The following is a 17778-nucleotide window of genomic DNA, read 5'->3' on the forward strand; positions in this document are numbered from 1 at the left end:
CAATCTATAAGAATTATTTAAGGTCCCATTGTTTGCTGCCTTTTTTATGTGCACAGAATAACATTGTTTGAAGTTGTAATCTACTGAAAAATTAATGTAAACTTGTAAATTCAACCACTGAAAATATAAAGTGGGACATTATCAGGCAGTGCTAAAGCTATAACAACCATGACTTGTCCTAAAAAAATAATAAAATTAAGATAATGATAATCTAATACAGGGTTAGCAAAGAAACTGCAGTGTAACTACTAAGAATGGCCAAAGCAATCAAATATATACAAAACACCTCATAACTATGGCACTGAATGCCATAAGTAGCATTATAGCTGAAAAAAGCGGGAGTTATTTTTTCATCTTGGAACCACTGTGCTTTGAAATCACAGGCCAATTCACCTGGGTTGCTTTATAAAGGAGTTAGGTACAATAACCTTGTGGTCCCCTTTATCCTGAATGGCATCTGATATATAAATCCCCCATCCTCTCACATCCATCAGGCCTACCTTCCTATGTCTTGGTGTCTAGAAGGTGCATGGTAAAAATGGTCACTAGTAGTCATTTTTCTGTATAATAAATTTATTGTATAATTTTTTCTTTATTTTGGAATGAATCAAAAGCTTCACCTATGAGTACTGAACACACTAACCTACAGCATAACTACCCTTGGAAGGTGAAATTGACTCAAGATACACAAAGCTAGGGTTACCAGACATCCAGATTTATCCAGACATGTCTTATTTTTAGAGGGCATGTCTGGGCATCCAGATAGCTTTTCAAAACCCGGCACTTTGAAAGGGTTGAAAGAGCAGGGTTGGGGCATGATGTGGGTGGAACAAGGCAGAACTATACAGGCCTGGGGGTGGAGCTAAGGTTCCAGATTTTATTTAACTAAAATCTGGTAACCCTACACAAAGGAAAATTGTTCTAATGTAATAAAACTTACGGCCAGAGACTTGACTATTCTGTTGGCAGGAGCCAACTCCAACTTGAGAGCTCTGGGAGCTCTGACTTGACTGTCCTCCACAGTTACCGCCCTGAACAGAGATAGATGTTTCTGATAAAATAGAATAAAACAGAAGGTGTTTGATTATGTGCTGTGTTGCACCTGTTTGCTGCTCATTTGAAACTTTTTTATAGGATAGCCAAGTATACATAACTACAGTATAATCTGTATCGGCATTGTATTGAAGGAGTCGGGGGAGGGGTGGAAGGATAATTTGGCTTAGTATTGGGGTTTTGTTGCTATGGAAGGGTGGATAGGGATTGGGAGGCTCGAGAGAATCATGGATTGGTTGGATTTGAGTGGGAGGGGAAGTGTTATACAGGAATTGATAGGCTAACAGGGGATAATTAGGGAATCGGGTTTAGGAGGGAGGTTGGTTCAGTGGTTTTAATTTGACCTCCTTTCCCACTCCAATTGGGTGGAGTGTTGGAAGGGGAGTATAGAATTTTGTTTTCTTGTAGATGGGATCCATGGGGAGGGTAGTTGTGGGTCTGTTGTGATTGCAGGGGGTTTGGAGGTGGGGAACAGACATAGCTGTGAGGATAATGGGAGGGGACCTTCCAGGCAGTCAGTGGTTTTGGGGGTTTAAGAGGTATGATGATATTATATACTGTGTGCGACACCGCCACATATAGCTATGAGGCTAGGTGACACCGCTGCTCTTATAAATGGAATACTTGGAACTAAAAATGAGTTTTTGTGATTTGGTGATACAGAGAAGCTAGGTCATGACTGACCAGCTGATGTGGAAGAGAAGAGTTAGGGCTGCCTAGGAACAAGGGTGATAATGGAACTGCATAGTTATTGAATTCTTGATGAAGTAAATAAAGCTGAGTCCAAGCTATTGCCAATATATAAGACTGTTATGTGCTTTATTGAAATGGTTTTGTGATTTAAGTGTTGCAGGAGTACAGTGGTGCAAAGGCCAAATGTTATACATTAAAACTTACGTCCAGAGAGTTGACCTTTCTGTTGGCAGGAGCCGGCTACAACTTGAGAGCTCTGTGAGCTTTGACTCCACTGTCCTCCACAGCCACTACCTTGGACAGATGTAGATGTTTCTAATAACATAGAATGGAACAGAATTTGAAGTATGATTCTAAGGAATCTTGCTATGGAAGAGCCTTATTTTTCATAGTTTCCTAATGTTTAATCCCCATTTAAACTTTTTCAAAAATAGCTTTGTACTCTAATCTTCAAATCTTGGCCAAAAACCACATAGCGCAAATTTTGTTTTGGCATATCAATTTGAAAACCACTGTAGTAGATTTAATTGTTTATTAATAGTTGGGTTTCATTTCTTCAAGGAGTTATAAACAAAACCAATGAAATAGTCCAAATTCATTTTTTATAAAGGAGTTCCAACAAGATTTGTACTGACATTAAAGGAAACATTTAAACTATAAACCTTTACTCTTTAGTGATATTAAATAAAATTTCTTTCTCAGTAATAGAATTATCTATTCTTCTATTAAATCATTTTTAGTGTTTGTGAATGCAGAAATCCCAAAAGATAGCACAACAGTTTAAAAACAGTTTCTCTATAAAAATTGATTGAAATACATTAAAACTTACGTCCAGAGACTTGATTATTCTTTTGGCAGAAGTTATTTACTGAAACCTGGGAGATCTGTGAGCTCTGGTTCTGCTGTCCTCCACAGCCACTGCTCTGAACAAATGTAGATGATTCTGAAGATATAGAACCATTAAGGGTGTGTAATTTTATGAATGTAAACATATGCAATGCTCAATCGATAATTATAAATAGTTTCTACAAATAAAGATTTGCAATGAAACAAAACTTACGTCCAGACATTTGACCTTTCTGTTGGGAGGAGTTATTCACTACAACCTGAGAACTCTGTGAGCTCTGGCTCTGCTGTCCTCCACAACCACTGCCCTGACCAGATGTAGATATTTCTGAAGATATAGAACAGAGAAAAAACTACTGTATGAGTCTACAAGAATGTATGTAAACATCTTTAAAGATCAATCAATAACTTTTATATACAGTAGTTTCTAAGGCAAAAGTATTGCAATGAAATAAAACTTACGCCCAATCACTTGACTTTTCTGTTGACAGGAGCCAGCTATAACCTGAGAGCTCTGTGAACTCTGATTCCCCTGTCCTCCACAGCTACTGACCTGACCAATTGTAGATGTTTCTGAAGAGAGAACAAAAAAGCAACTACTGTATGATTCTATGAATGTAAAAATCTCTAAAAATAATCTATAACCTTTAAATTGCTTCTACAGAAAACTATTACAATGGAACAAAACTCACGTCCAGACACTTGACCTTTCTGTGGGCAGGAGTTATTCACTACAACCTGTGAATTCTGTGAGCTCTGACTCCTCTGTCCTCCACAGGCATTGTCCTGGCTACTTGTAGATGTTTCTGCAATGTAAAATAGAATAGAATAGAATACAGACTGAGTCTCTGAAGCCTTTGTATAATCTGCTTATTTTTGTTTTCTGGCTTATTTTATTGTAATCCACTTTGTATTGTCTTAAACTGAAAAGGCAAAATGGAACTGCTAATGCATGCAATGGTTTTTCTTTCACAGATGTCAGGAGCTTCCTCCTCCAAAATTTTTACTTTTCTGTTTATAAACAAGCCATTATAACTACTTTCTTTGGACTGAAAATGTGGACTTTAACTCATTTCAGAATCTAGTGTTATTTCCTTGAACCTTAAAACTGGTTAATTGCCCCATACATCATAGCTGGTTTGCGAGTTTGCCGAGACAGATAGGAAAATACTTAAGAGTACCTGATCACTATTCAATATAAACTGTTTAGCAACCCCTTAGGATTTATAAGTGGGATATGAATAGATATAAGATAAGACAGTATGTGTCACTATTTGATAGTTACAATATATATTCTCCTCCCATTTCAGAGGCTACCCAGAGTTGCTGAATTTACGTTTGCAAACATTATCTGGGTTTACTACCTAGCAGTGTATCATCCTGTTACAGAGCCATTAATTTAGGACTATATCATTATGGATATGCTTAAAAATGAAATATAACCCCTTCATCCTAGGAACATAATTGCAAACTATCAAGATTAGAAGCAATAATCATGAAATATAACTTACGATTATAACCTTGTCCTATATTTTGGCATGAGTTGTTGCCTTGATTCTGTTGGCTTGATGTCTGCTGATTGCACAGTCCTGCACCATTACCACCCTTGGCAGACATGTTTCTCTCTTTCTCTCTCTAGTTCAATGCAGAATAATGAGAATGGATCTGTGAGTCTTTGGTCTTATCTGTGTGAATGATCCATTTATATACACAAATAGTGTTCCTCCCCATGCCACATCAGCATCTTAATTGCATTGGTGACTTCATTGATGAGGACATAGGAATTCAGCATCGCCCAATTAATTATGACAATTCTTTTAATTTTTGGCCCAAAGGTAAAGTGTACATCTCCCAATGTAATCTTCTTATTTGTTTATTTATTTTAAAATTTATTTATAACCCACCTATATACAAATCTAGGCAAGGAACAGTAAAATCATACAAAATCATTGAAAAACAAACAAACTTTGAATAACAACAAAAACGTAATAAAAACTTAAAACACGTGAGGCATCTATATACAATCACTCAGGATATCTTTGAAAAGCAATCAGAGAAAGTACAATCTTGTACGACTTACTATGACTTTTAGGGCTCCTTTTACTAAGCTGTGCTAGCGCTACAATGCCGTGCACGCTAGACGCTAACGCCTCCATTGATCAGGTGTTAGTTTTTCCATGTAGCACAGGGGTTAACGTGCGCTAATCTGTAGCGTGCGCTAAAAATGCTACCTTAGTAAGTGAGAGGTGGAAACACAAATTTTTTTTTAATCTCATTTTTGTATCTCATTTTTTTCTCATTTTGTTTTGTTTTGCATAACTGAGAAAATGGCTAAATGCAATGATATAAATAGAAAATATAAATAGATCAAAATTTGACATTTAGATGGTTAAGGAGAGGTGAACATAAAGCTATGGATGAAAGACTGATAATTGAAGCATTGGTTAGTGAATTACAGACAACTTGGTTCACAGTCAGCATTAAAAAATCTGGTTAAACTGACAAATGCACATTCTGAAGCACAAAACAGGTAACAATTATGTATCATCACTGTGTGTAATATGGTGAAGTGAGAAGGCCTGTATACAGAAAGGGAAATGAATATACCATCCATTTATGAAAATGTATAAAGTGATATAACTATGTGATATGAGAAAGACTTGGGTCATGACCCTGACAGAATTGTGAAGAATGAAGAAGTTTTGATCACCTCAGATATTCCTATTTCTACCAATAGTAAGCTTGATGTAAGAAAGATAAACATTGTGGTATGTGAATATAGTACAGAATAAATATTAATAATTGTACAGTTAGTATCAAGTGACTATTTTGTGCTATATGTAAAGAAAAAAGAAGATTCTCAAAGAAATACAATCGGAAACCAAGGAAATGTAGCAGAAAAATATACAGTAGTACTTTGATTTACAAGCATAATTTGTTATAGAAGCATGCTTGTAAGCCAAAGCACTCATATATCAAAGCAAAGTTCCCCATAGGCCATAATGCAAACTCAGATGATTCATTCTACAACCAAAGTTTGCTATGGTGGCCCAGGGATGGGTACCTGCCTGTGGGTGCCGCAGCTCCTTCATTGGGGTGACGTCGGAGTTAAAGTCTTGTGGGCCCAGCACTTGTACACACCAGGCCTGGCTCGGGGAAGCAGGGAGAAATCAGCGTGGTGGCTTATGGGGAGGAGGGGCGGCAGGGAGAGACAAAAAGAATCGGGGAAGTGGAGAAATTAGCATGATGGCTTATGAGGGCAGGGGGAGAGAGAAAGAAAGACAGAAATAAAGAGGGGGCAGGGGTAGAAAGAGAGACAGAAAGAAAAGGGGAGGGGGCAAAAAGAAAGACAGAAAGAAAGAAATATTGGATTTACAGAAGAAGGAAGTGCAACTAAAGACTCATGAAATCACTAGATAAAAAGGTAGGAAAAATAATTTTATTTTCAATTTAGTGTTCAAAATGTGTCTGTTTTGAGAATTTATATCTATATTTTTCACTATGGCCCCCTTTTACTAAACCACGATAGTGGTTTTTAGCATCGGGAGCTGGGAGAGGCATTCAGCGCAGCTCACTGCGCTAAAAACTACTATCACGGTTTAGTAAAAGGGGAGGGGGTATATTTTGTCTATTTTTGTATAGTTGTTACTGAGGTGACATTGCATATTTTAAAGTCATCTACCTTGATCTCTGAAAAATAAACCTGAATACAAATGATAATTAATATTTTCTCTGCATACAGTGTGCTTTGTGGTTTTTTTTTTTAATTTTACTGTTGGTAGATCATTTTGAGTTGGTCATTTTAAAAGTAGCTCGCAAGCCCAAAAAAGTGTGGGCACCCCTGGTATAGACGTTTCCAATACTTTTGAGCACCAAGACATTTCCTAAGCAAACCATATTTTGCTTGTTAATATTAGTAACATACCCCCTCTTTTATGAATACATAGCGCAGGTTTTAGCGCCAGCAGTGGCAGTAACTGTTCCAACGCTCATAGAATTCCTATGAGGGTTGGAGTAGTTACCGCTGCCGCCGGTGCTTAAACACGTGCTATGCATTTGTAAAAGAGGGGGATAATAACATAGTAAATGACAGCAGATAAAGACCTGAACAGTCCATCCAGCCTGCCCATAAGTTATAATCATTAAAAAATTCCTGATTCAATTAATTTGTCTCTTCTTTGATATTTCTGGATCACAGACTGTAAAGTCCAGTATTGTCCTAGATTCCAAATGCTGAAGCTGCCATCCAAGCTCACTCCAGCTTTTCCAACCATCCCGTTGTTTGCAGGATATCTACCATAAAGTCTGGCCAGCAACATCCTCGTGTTCCAAATTAGTGGAGTTCCCATTGATGCCTACCCTACACCGAATCACCATATATTGGACACAGGCCATGCAGGTCTGTCCAATACTGAGCTTAGTTCTTTAATTTACATCCTTTGTTTTCTAATTAGAGATCCTCTATTTTTATCCCACACTTTTTTGAATTCCATCACTGTTTTCCTCTCCACCACTTCCCTTGGGAGGGCATTCCAGACATCTACCACCTTCTCCATGAAGAAGAATTTCCTAACATTGCTCCTAAGTCTTCCTCCATGTAACCTCAAAGTATGCCCTCTAGTTTTACCATTTTTTTTCTTCTCTGGAAAAGATTTGGTTCTATATTAATACCTTTCAAGTATTTAAACATCTGTATCATATCTTACCTGACCCTCCTCTCCTCCAGCGTATGCATATTTAGTTCTTTTGTCTCTTCTCATACTTTTTTGTTCAAACCTCTTACCATTTTTGTCATCTTCCTCTGGACCGCTTCAAGTCTTTTGATATCCTTCGCCAGATACGGCCTCCAAAACAGAACACAACACTCCAAGTGCGGCCTCACCAATGCCCTTCTTCTGCTGGTTACTCCTCTTTCTATACTGCCTAGCATACTTATGGCTACAGCCAATGCCTTATCACACTGTTAAGCTGCCTTTAGATCCTCAGACACAATCACCCCAAGATCCCTCTCTCCACCTGTGCTTATCAGCCTCTCACCTCTCAGCACATATGGTTCCCTCAGATTTCTACCCCCCCCCCAAATGTATCACTCTGCACTTCTTCACATTGAATTTTAATTGTCAGATGCTAGATCATTCTAACTTTTGCAGATCCTTTTTCATGTTTTATACTCCCTCTGGGGTGTCCACTCTGTTACAAATCTTGGTATCATTCGCAAAAAGGCTGCCCTTACCTTCTAACCCTTCAGCAATGTTGCTCACAAACATATTAAACGGAATTGGTCCCAGCACCAATCATTGAGCTACTCCACTACACACCTGACCCTCCTCTGAGCGAATCCATTTATCACCACTTTATGGCATCTGTCCATCAACCAGTTTCTAATCCAGTTCACCACTTTGGGCCCTAACTTCAGCCCATGGAGTTTATTTAAGAGTCTCTTATGAGGAACCGTGTCAAAGACTTTGCTGAAATCTAAGTAAATTACATCTAGCACATGTCCTTGATCCAATTCTCTGGTCACCCAGTCAAAGAATTCAATCAGATTAGTCTAGCATGATTTACCTTTAGTACATCTGAGAGTTAGAACTTCATTCCTATGAAGAAATACCTAGTCTATTTAGCAATATTAAGTACCCTGCAGCTGCTACTTCCACAAGTCGGGCATTTTGTTGTAGTACTGGAGAAAGAAGGGAATTTTAATTTAATATTGGAATCGAGAATGGGAGACAGAGATCCTATTTTCACTTTGTCCTCTTCCTCCCATACCCCTACCAAAAAAAAAAAAAGCATTGAAACTACATCTATGACAATGTTAGGGACCAGGTGGTGGTGAGACAGAGGGAGTATATTTAGATTTTAGCAAAACCTTTGACAGTGTTCCATACAAGCGTCTAATAAACTGAGTTCCCTTGGTATGAGCCCTAAAGTTATGGACTGGGTATGAAACTGGTTCCGTGGAAGTCAAAAGAAGATAGTGGTCAATGGAGATCACTCTGAGGTAAGGGATGTTACCAGTAAGCAATAGAGTAAACACCTCTGATAGTGTAAATAAGATGAGGAAGGACCTAGCAAAGCTTGAAGAATGATCTAAAATTTGACAGCTAAGATTTATTGCTAAGAAATGCATTTGGGTTCCAAAAACCCGAAGGAATGGAACTGTTTATAGGGTTAAAAACATTTGTGAAATAAAGAGGAGAGGGACATGGGTGTGAAAGTATGTGATGATGTGGCCAAATAGGTTGAAAAGGCAACAGCGAAAGCTAGAAGGATACTAGGGTGCATAGGAAGAGATATGACTAGTAGGAAAATGGAGGTATTGATGCACTTGTATAAGACTCTGGTGAGATCTCATTTTGAATACTGTTTACAATTCTGGATGCCGCACCTTCAACAAGATATAAACAGGATAGACTCGGTCCAGAGGAAGGCTACTACAATGGTGCATGGTCTTCATCATAAAGCGTATGGGGACAGACTTAGAGACCTCAATATGTATATTTTGGAGGAAAGGCGGGAAAGTGGAGTTATGATAGAGATGTTTATTAAATACCTTCCTTGCATAAATACGCATGAGATGAGGTTATTTCATTTGAAAGGAATTAGAGGGCATAGGATGAAGTTAAGAGATAATAGGCTCAGGAGAAATGTAAGGAAATACATTTTACAGAAAGGGTTGTAAATGCGTGGAATGGTCTCCTGGTAGAGGTGGTGAACAAAGACTATTCCCCTGTTTTACCAAGGTGCGGTATGATTTTAGCGCTCGCACTAACGCATCCATAGACTAACATACACGCATAGTGTGTGGTTAGTGCATGCTAATGTTTAGCGCGTTCTACAACGCTTAGCGCACCTTTGTAAAAGGAGCCCTATGTTTGAAATCAAGAAAATGTGGGACAGACTGAATGTGCCATTTGGCCTTTATCTGCCATGTTTCTAAAGAAACAATGAATTTAAGGAAATCAGAATATAGCTGGCAACTTTACAGACTCATTATGAGTTGTACTGGATCATTATGATTATATCTGATTTATAAAGGTTTGTTATATACTGTAATACTTTTGTGATTCACACTTTGCTACTGTGATTATATAAACTTCAGTACTCAGTAGTTGGTCAAGGGTTTCAATGAAAATTAAAATAAGGATTATTTAGAATCAGTGGAAAGAGATTAATATACAGGAGAATATTTAGTAGGTCCAAATCTGCATTTTTATGCATGATTTTTCAATCAATTTATCCAAATACATTTTTTAAATTGTATTTATTACTACTACATTGTTATTCCACAAAAATCTTCTAAACCATCCAAGATGATGGACAAAGAAACTCTTTAAAATGATGTATAAGAGAAATCAGACTTCTGTACAATCTTGCATTAAAAACATATAAGACAATAATTACACAAAGTTTTGTTTTCAGTTCACTATCCAACTATTTTTTTCAAAAATATACAGATAGTCCCGAGCTGAAAATACAAGACAGTCTGAAACTACCTGTATAATATGGGGCTGTGAGTGGGTGATATTCAAAGGATCTGAAGTAAATGGTTATTTCCAGCATGGTAAACTTATTAAGCATATATTCAGCACTGTTCCATATAGGTAAAATAAAAATGAATATTCATATATTCAGAGCTAAATGCTCTGACGCTGCTCCAATGCTCATAGGAATTCTATGAGCATTAGATCAGCGTTGGAACACTGAGGGGCAAATTCTATAAATGGTGTCCCGATTGTAGGTGGCAGTAGGCGTCCTAGCGCTGTCTAACCAGCCAACCAGGATGCACGTTAAAAAAAAAATCTCAAAGCAGGCTGCCTACATTGTTGGCTTCTTTGGGAGCCTAAAGAGGTGCATAGGGCCTCCTAATCTCGCGCAAGGCTAGGCATGGTGTGGTTTTGCCCAGAAGTGGCCTTAGGCAAGTTTGGGCAGCCCTAGGAAAGCCTAGTGGAGTTGCACAAAGGTGGCTTAAGCAGTCTGGGGGGTGGGCTAGTGAACCATAGAGAGGAGGATGCAGGCCCATAAGCCAATCTAACCACTGCATTTATGGTGAAAAATGTGAGCCCACCCAAAATAAACCCAAACCCTACTGTACTGCCATATAGGTGCCACCTGCAGACATAAGGGCTACTGGGATTGTAGACAGGTGGGTATAGTAGGTTTTGGGGGACTCAACAATACTTATATGGGAGTTGTGGAGAGATATTTATGTGGCCCTGCAAATTGCCCCATTGCTGTGTTGCCATGTCTGGGTGGCCAGTCCATTACTTTGCTCCCACGTCCAAAAGGTCTTGTTCTAGGTGTTTGGGATTTTGATAATTTTTTGGACAAGAATGTGATATAAACATAGACATACTAGCAGTCTGGACCAGTGTTTTTCAACCGCTGTTCCGCGGCACACTAGTGTGCCGCGAGATGTTGCCTGGTGTGCCATACGGTCAGGGCCGCCATCAGGGCAGTACCACCAGTCTAGGGAGAGGGGCGGTCCGCCCTACGTGGACAGGAGAGAGCTGGACGGGGGACCCGCGGAGTTCAATACATCTCGAGCCGCGAGGCTCGTCTTCTGTTCCTGCCTGCTCTGCAGCTAACATATAGCTGATCGCAAGCGTTCCCCGATGTCAGTGCTGACGTCGGAGGGAGGGCTTAAGCAAAGCCTGCCCTCCGACGTCAGCGCTGACGTCGGAGAATACTTCCGTTCGGCTATTTGTGCGCGGCAGGGCAGGCAGGAAGCAGAAGACAAGCCTCGCGGCTTGAGCTTCGTTTTGCTGAGAAAGTTGCAAAGATGGGCTGGGAGGCAAACACGGAACACAAAAGGGGGGAGGGAGTGCGTTTTGGACACAAGGCATGAACTTGGGAGAGAGGAAGGGAGGGAAAGAGATGCTGAGGTGGGGAGGGAATGGGTTTTTGGACACAGAAGGCATGGACTTGGGAGAGAGGAAGGGAGGGAAAGAGATGCTGAGGTGGGGGAGGGAATGCGTTTTTGGACACAGAAGAAATGGACTTGGGAGAGAGGAAGGGAGGGAAAGAGATGCTGAGGTGGGGGAGGGAATGAGTGTTTGGACACAGAAGGCATGGACTTTGGAGAGAGGAAGGGAGGGAAAGAGATGGTTGTGTACATGGGGAATAGAAGAAAGGAGAATTTTTGGTCTTGGGAGGGAGTGAGGTACAGATAGTGGCATACCAGGGTGGGGGGGGCGGTCTGCCCCACCCCGGGTTTACGTCCCAAGGGGGTGCACAGCTGGCCACCCTCCAGTGTTGTCCCTAGGCCGTCAAACTGCTGCTCTTTAGCCACTTGAGTGCCACCGCCTCCAACGGTGTTGTTGGCGGTGGCAGCATTATAAAATACTTTCTTTGTGTTTATTTGATTCCTATTCAAGAGAATTACTTTATATATAGTCAATATAGGCACAGAGTTAAATTTTTTAACATTTTCTAATGGTGGTGTGCCTCGTGATTTTTTTCATGAAAAAAGTGTGCCTTTGCCCAAAAAAGTGTTTGAAAAACACTGGTCTGGACGATGAATGGCTGGACGTAGAAGTAGACAATAAAAAAATATATATATATTTTGGATGTACTTTTCGAGAATAAACATTCTGTCACTGCTGACTTTGGGCGACTAGAGCCCTACATCTAAATTGGATTTATACGTTTCTTTTGATTATGCCCCTCCTCATGTATAGCCCTCAATGGAGATCATCCCAACTTTGTTGGTTGCTTTGAGAACTTTTTGGCGGCCCCTGGTACTAAGTTCTTGTACTTGAAGTAATGGGCGGGTTAAGTGACGTCTGAAATCACAAGGAGCAGCATTGATGTTTGAACTAGGTCCTTCTGATACTCAGTACTCTGTTGCAAATATTATGCTATTCCTGTTGGTACAATAACTTCTTTTATGGTAAAATTGCTGTGATGTTGCCCTTGATGTTATATATTCAGTCCCTTTAATAAGGTCTATGAGCCATGTTATGACAATAAACTATTTCTAACAAGAAACTGAAAGAAAGCTTCAACTTTTAAGCTGTGTAATAGAGAATGACACGGGTCAAATTTTTCCCCATCCCCGCGGGAGCTCATTTTCCCATCCCCGTGAGTTCTTTTCCTGTCCGTGCTCTGTTTTTGCAATCTCCGTCCGACCGTCCTCATCTGCACAAGCCTCAAACACTTTAAAATCATGTGTGTTTGAGGTTTGTGTGGTTAAGACAGAACTTACAGGAATGGGGCAGGGACAGCTACAAAACTCGTGGGGACAGGACAGGGAAATTGAGTTCCTGTGGGGAAGGGGACAAATTGCCATTCTCTACTGTGTAACACAGAAGCTATCTTATCCAACCTCCAAGTTTCTGCATATGTTACATTTATATTTCAAAAGGGTTATCTTAACTCTATTTTAGGGCTCATTGTACTTTCTATAATATCTGCATGTAGTTTTCCGGGAATTAGAATAAGCTATTTTTAGTTGTAGAAATTGTATCTGTCCTAGGGTTCCTTTCAATATGGTGCGCTAACCTATTAAGCACATGCTAAAGATTAGCACACACTGGTAAGGCGCCTATAGAATATAATGTGTGCCTTAGAATTTACCATGCGCTAATCTTTAGCACGCGCTAAATTGGTTAGCGCTGCTTAGTAAAAGGACCCCCCCTATTGAGGGATTTATTGTTTGGATTGAGGCCTGATGGCCTCTTTCTGTAACTGTGCTAAAAATTTTCCACTTCAAAAACTGGTGCCATTTTCAAGCAAATGATTCCGAGCTAGTTAAAGAATTTCCTAAAGGCATAATTAGTGATTAGTCAGGTCAGTAAAAAGACTTGTAGCCTACATTTGAAAACTGCAGCAGAAAGGATTAAGATGGGTTAAAGATGACCCCAATTGTATCCATTTTCAGATTACTCTCCAGATTGCTGCACATTCATTTCATTAGTCAGTTTCTTCTCTTTCTAGATGAGTAACTCTGCATGTCCAATGTTACTCACCTGACAGTAGTGTTATGAACAGGGTGGAAGAAAGATGTGGACTATGAATAAGACACAATGGAGCCCTTTTACTAAGCTTAGCACATAGCAAAAAAATTAGTGTGCCCTAAATGCTAAGACTCCCATAGGTATAACCTGGGCTTTTTAGTATTTGCTGCATCCTGGTAATTCCTTTAATGCAAGCTACACTTTAGTACAGGCATCTGAGCTGTTACCGCCACGGCCGAAGCTAAAAACTGTGCTGCAGTTTTGTAAAAGGGAGTGGAGAAGGAGTAATGTTATTTAACAAAATCCAGCAAATCGATCACATCTTGTTTGCTTCTGCTTTGGCTCATGAGCTCCCTGCTAACATTTGACCCTTGATCCTTGATATAATGGCCCCTCTTCTCAGTTGTCATTTTTATACACATTTCTATGGACTGGGCATGTTGTGGCCAGTTTGGAACTACCATGTGCTTGCTCAGAAATGCTTTGATGTTGTCATGGTACAGATAAGAGGATGCTCAGAGATTCCACAGCTCCAGTCAAATAACTGGTTGAGTGGTGTTGTCTCAATATTGTACTTTCCTGGGCTTCACCCTGCTGTTTCTAAGCTGTGTTTTCTCATCTCTTTTAACTCTTATCTTCGCCACTGTCCTGCTGTTTCTAAGCTGTGTTTTCTCATCTCTTTTAACTCTTATCTTCGCCACTGTCCTGCTGTTTCTAAGCTGTGTTTTCTCATCTCTTTTAACTCTTATCTTCGCCACTGTCCTGCTGTTTCTAAGCTGTGTTTTCTCATCTCTTTTAACTCTTATCTTCGCCACTGTCCTGCTGTTTCTAAGCTGTGTTTTCTCATCTCTTTTAACTCTTATCTTCGCCACTGTCCTGCTGTTTCTAAGCTGTGTTTTCTCATCTCTTTTAACTCTTATCTTCGCCACTGTCCTGCTGTTTCTAAGCTGTGTTTTCTCATCTCTTTTAACTCTTATCTTCGCCACTGTCCTGCTGTTTCTAAGCTGTGTTTTCTCATCTCTTTTAACTCTTATCTTCGCCACTGTCCTGCTGTTTCTAAGCTGTGTTTTCTCATCTCTTTTAACTCTTATCTTCGCCACTGTATCTCATCTCTCTTGCTCCTCTTCATTTGCGGAACAGATTCACTGTAAGCATTCCAAGCTGACCTTCTCACTCTAGACATGATTATCTTCTGTACAAAGTGGCGTATCTAGCATATGTGACACCCAGGGCCCATCACTTTTTTGACACCCCCCATCATACCATGTATGAAAAACATGATTTTTAGTAACAATCCAGTGAGCAGTACAACATCAATACACCCATTGTAAAACTAAACAAGCCAGAGTAGTACAGATCAATCCTGCACAGTCAATCCTAACAGAAAACCATGTCTTTCGAACACACAGAACACGGAAAACACCTTTGCCTACTATGTAATCGCCTACTATGTAATCGCAAACTAACCCTTCCCCCTTTTACAAAACTGTAATGTGGTTTTTAGCCATGGTGGTAACAGCTCAGACTGTCATAGAATTCTAAGCATCAGAGCTGTTACCACCACGGCCGGTGCTAAAAAATGCTCTACAGTTTTGTAAAAGGGGGGTGGGGGGAGGATAAAATAGAAATATGTAGACAAAGGTTAAATTGAACCACCAAGAAGCTGAACTCTGCTATACAATGCAACACCACAGAAACAGCGATGCATCTCCCCTAAAGCAAAAAAATAAATAAATATAATTTTTTTCTACCTTGTCTTCTCTGGTTTCTGCTTTCCTCATCTTCTTATCACTCTCTTCCTTTCATCCATTGTCTGCCCTCTCTCTGCCCCTTCTGTATGGCATCTTCTCTCCTGCTATTCCCCTTCCAGAAACTTTATGCCTCCCCCTTTCATCTCTCCCTTCCCTCCTCTAATGGTCTGGCATCTCTCTCTTCTCCTCTTCTTCCCTTCCCTCTCCCACACCCCCATGTTCTGGTATTTCACTCTCTCCTCTCCCTTCCCCCACTTCCATCAGCATCTGCCCCCTTTCTTTCCCTCCAACCCAATTCTATCCAGTATCCTTTCCCCACATACCAATTCCATCAGCATCTGCCCTTTTCTTCCCCTCCAACCCAATTCCATCCAGATTCCTTCCCCCTTATGTCTCTCTCCCCTTTCCCTGCACATCAATTCCATGAGCATCTGCCCCCTTTCTTTCCCTCTAACCCAATTCCATCCAGTATCCTTCCCCCTTCGCCCTTATGTCGCTCTCTCCTTTCCCTATACAATTCCATCAGCATCTTCCCCCTTTCTCTCCATCCACCACCCTTCCATACCACCCTGACCCCCTTTCTCTCCCTCCACCACTCTTCTATGCTCCTCTGTCCCTCCAAACCAGCAAGGTCCAGCGATGACTGACTGCATCTGCTGCCTCTGATCCAGAAGACATAAGTGACATCAGATGGGGGTGGGCCGGCAGAAGCAGGGAGTTGCAACAAGGTCCCACAATGACTGCGGCTGGTGGTCAACCCCCTCCAATTTCACTTACGTCTTCTAGAGCAGAGGTGGCAGATGTAGTCATCGTGGGACCTTTCTGCACTTCAGTGCGGCTAACTGTGCTTTTGGAATAAGTATGGCAGCTGCGCTGAGGTGCAGGTGCTGTTTAGAGCAGCGTGAGAGGGACCCGGCTGGCTGGCACCCAGAACGGTCCACACACCCCGCCCTGTCCTTGGTACGCCACTGTCCTTATATCTTCACTATTCTTTCAACAGTTGCAGTTGAAAGAGGAAATGTCTAAGACCTTATTTCCAATTGCTATTTATTTTTATATTGAACCAGTTTTACCATGTAAATCCCAACACAGATCTCTACAATCATTCTTGATTTTCTGATTCATCCCTGTCAGATTATGCTAGAAATCCATATTGTAAATCAACTGCTATGTGAGACAGATCCTATTTCTAACAGAGCCAGATCCTTTTGCAAGACACCTGTTGTAATGATAGTTACAATTCTATAGCCATAACTTTGATCTATGGGGGTAAATTTGCTGATCACACAAAGTTGTTCAATCACAAGATGTTTGTGAAAAATTGCAAGAGGACCTTGCAAGACTGAGAGCCTGGGCATCAAAATGGTAGATGTTGTTTAATATGAACAAGTGCAAAGAGATGAATATGGGAAAGAGGAATCTACACTATAGCTATGTGATAACAGAGTTCCATATTAAGAGTCATTGCCCAGGAAAAATATTTAGGTGTTATTGTTGAGGATACACTGAACCCCTCATCTCAATGTATGGTGGCTAAGAAAGCAAAAAGAATGTTAGGAATTATTAGGAAAGGAAAAATAAAGATGAAAATGTTATAATGTCCTTGTATCGCTCTATGGTACAGCTCTGCACCTTGAATACTGTGAGCAATCCTGGTTAACTTATCTCAACAAATATATTTCAAAATTAGAAAAGGTACAAAAATGGTTGACAAAAATGATAAAAAGGATTGGACAACTTCCCTATGAGGATAGGCTAAAGTGACTAGGGCTCTTCAGCCTGGAGACAGCTCAGGGGTGATATGATAGAGGTCTTTAAAATACTGAGTGGAGTGGAGTGTAAATGTGAATCGCTTGTATAACCTTTCCAAAAATACTATGACTAGAGGTCATGTGATGAAGTTACTAAGTAGTAGTAACTAAGAAGGTACTAAGTGATGAAGTTACTAAGTAATAGATTTAAAACAAACATTTCATATTTTGCAGTCAGACTGTTTTCCACCATACATTATACTCAACTTTATTCATATCTTGGATGTATTATCTCTGTAATGGTCAACTGTACTTCATTTGTCATCAAAACCAATAAAAAATAATGAACTTTTAAAAAAAATTGAATTAATATTTCTTCACACAACGTGTAATTAAACTCTGGAAATCATTGCCAGAGAATGTGGTGAAATCAGCTTGGCAGGGTTTAAAAAAGGTTTGAATGATTTCCTAAAACAAAATTCCATAGGCCATTATTGAGATGGCTTGAGAAAATCCACTGCTTATTCTTAGGATAAGCAGCATAAAATCTGTATGCCACTTGGGACTTGGGTTGGCCACTGTTGGAAACAGGATACTGGGCTTGATGGACCTTCAGTCTTTCACAGTATGGCAATTCTTCTGTTCTTCCCCTACCACTATTCCTGAGCACAGCTGTACATGCTATTTGCTTCCCAGAACAACAGATGTCTCATATGTTGAGTCACC

The 17778-nt window shown here is 40.2% G+C and overlaps 2 protein-coding genes across 5 annotated transcripts in view; both read right to left on the bottom strand.

Moving 5' to 3' along the window:
• Nucleotides 1-17778, bottom strand: part of LOC117359853 (hornerin-like) — a 153108-nt gene that overhangs the window by 74477 nt on the left and 60853 nt on the right. The window lies entirely within an intron of this gene.
• The window catches only part of LOC117359856 (hornerin-like), a 74449-nt gene that overhangs the window by 1927 nt on the left and 54744 nt on the right, over nucleotides 1-17778 (bottom strand). Inside the window, exons 2-8 of the mRNA XM_033943239.1 lie at nucleotides 4104-4227; nucleotides 3285-3398; nucleotides 3055-3165; nucleotides 2807-2920; nucleotides 2576-2689; nucleotides 1951-2061; nucleotides 941-1051 (exon numbers count right to left, since the gene is read on the bottom strand). Of these exons, the coding sequence (XP_033799130.1) occupies nucleotides 941-1051; nucleotides 1951-2061; nucleotides 2576-2689; nucleotides 2807-2920; nucleotides 3055-3165; nucleotides 3285-3398; nucleotides 4104-4209 (781 nt within the window). The 5' untranslated portion in view covers nucleotides 4210-4227. The remainder of the gene's footprint in view (nucleotides 1-940; nucleotides 1052-1950; nucleotides 2062-2575; nucleotides 2690-2806; nucleotides 2921-3054; nucleotides 3166-3284; nucleotides 3399-4103; nucleotides 4228-17778) is intronic.

The sequence above is a fragment of the Geotrypetes seraphini genome, chromosome 4 (genome assembly GCF_902459505.1).
Source record: "Geotrypetes seraphini chromosome 4, aGeoSer1.1, whole genome shotgun sequence".
Lineage (NCBI taxonomy): Eukaryota > Metazoa > Chordata > Amphibia > Gymnophiona > Dermophiidae > Geotrypetes > Geotrypetes seraphini.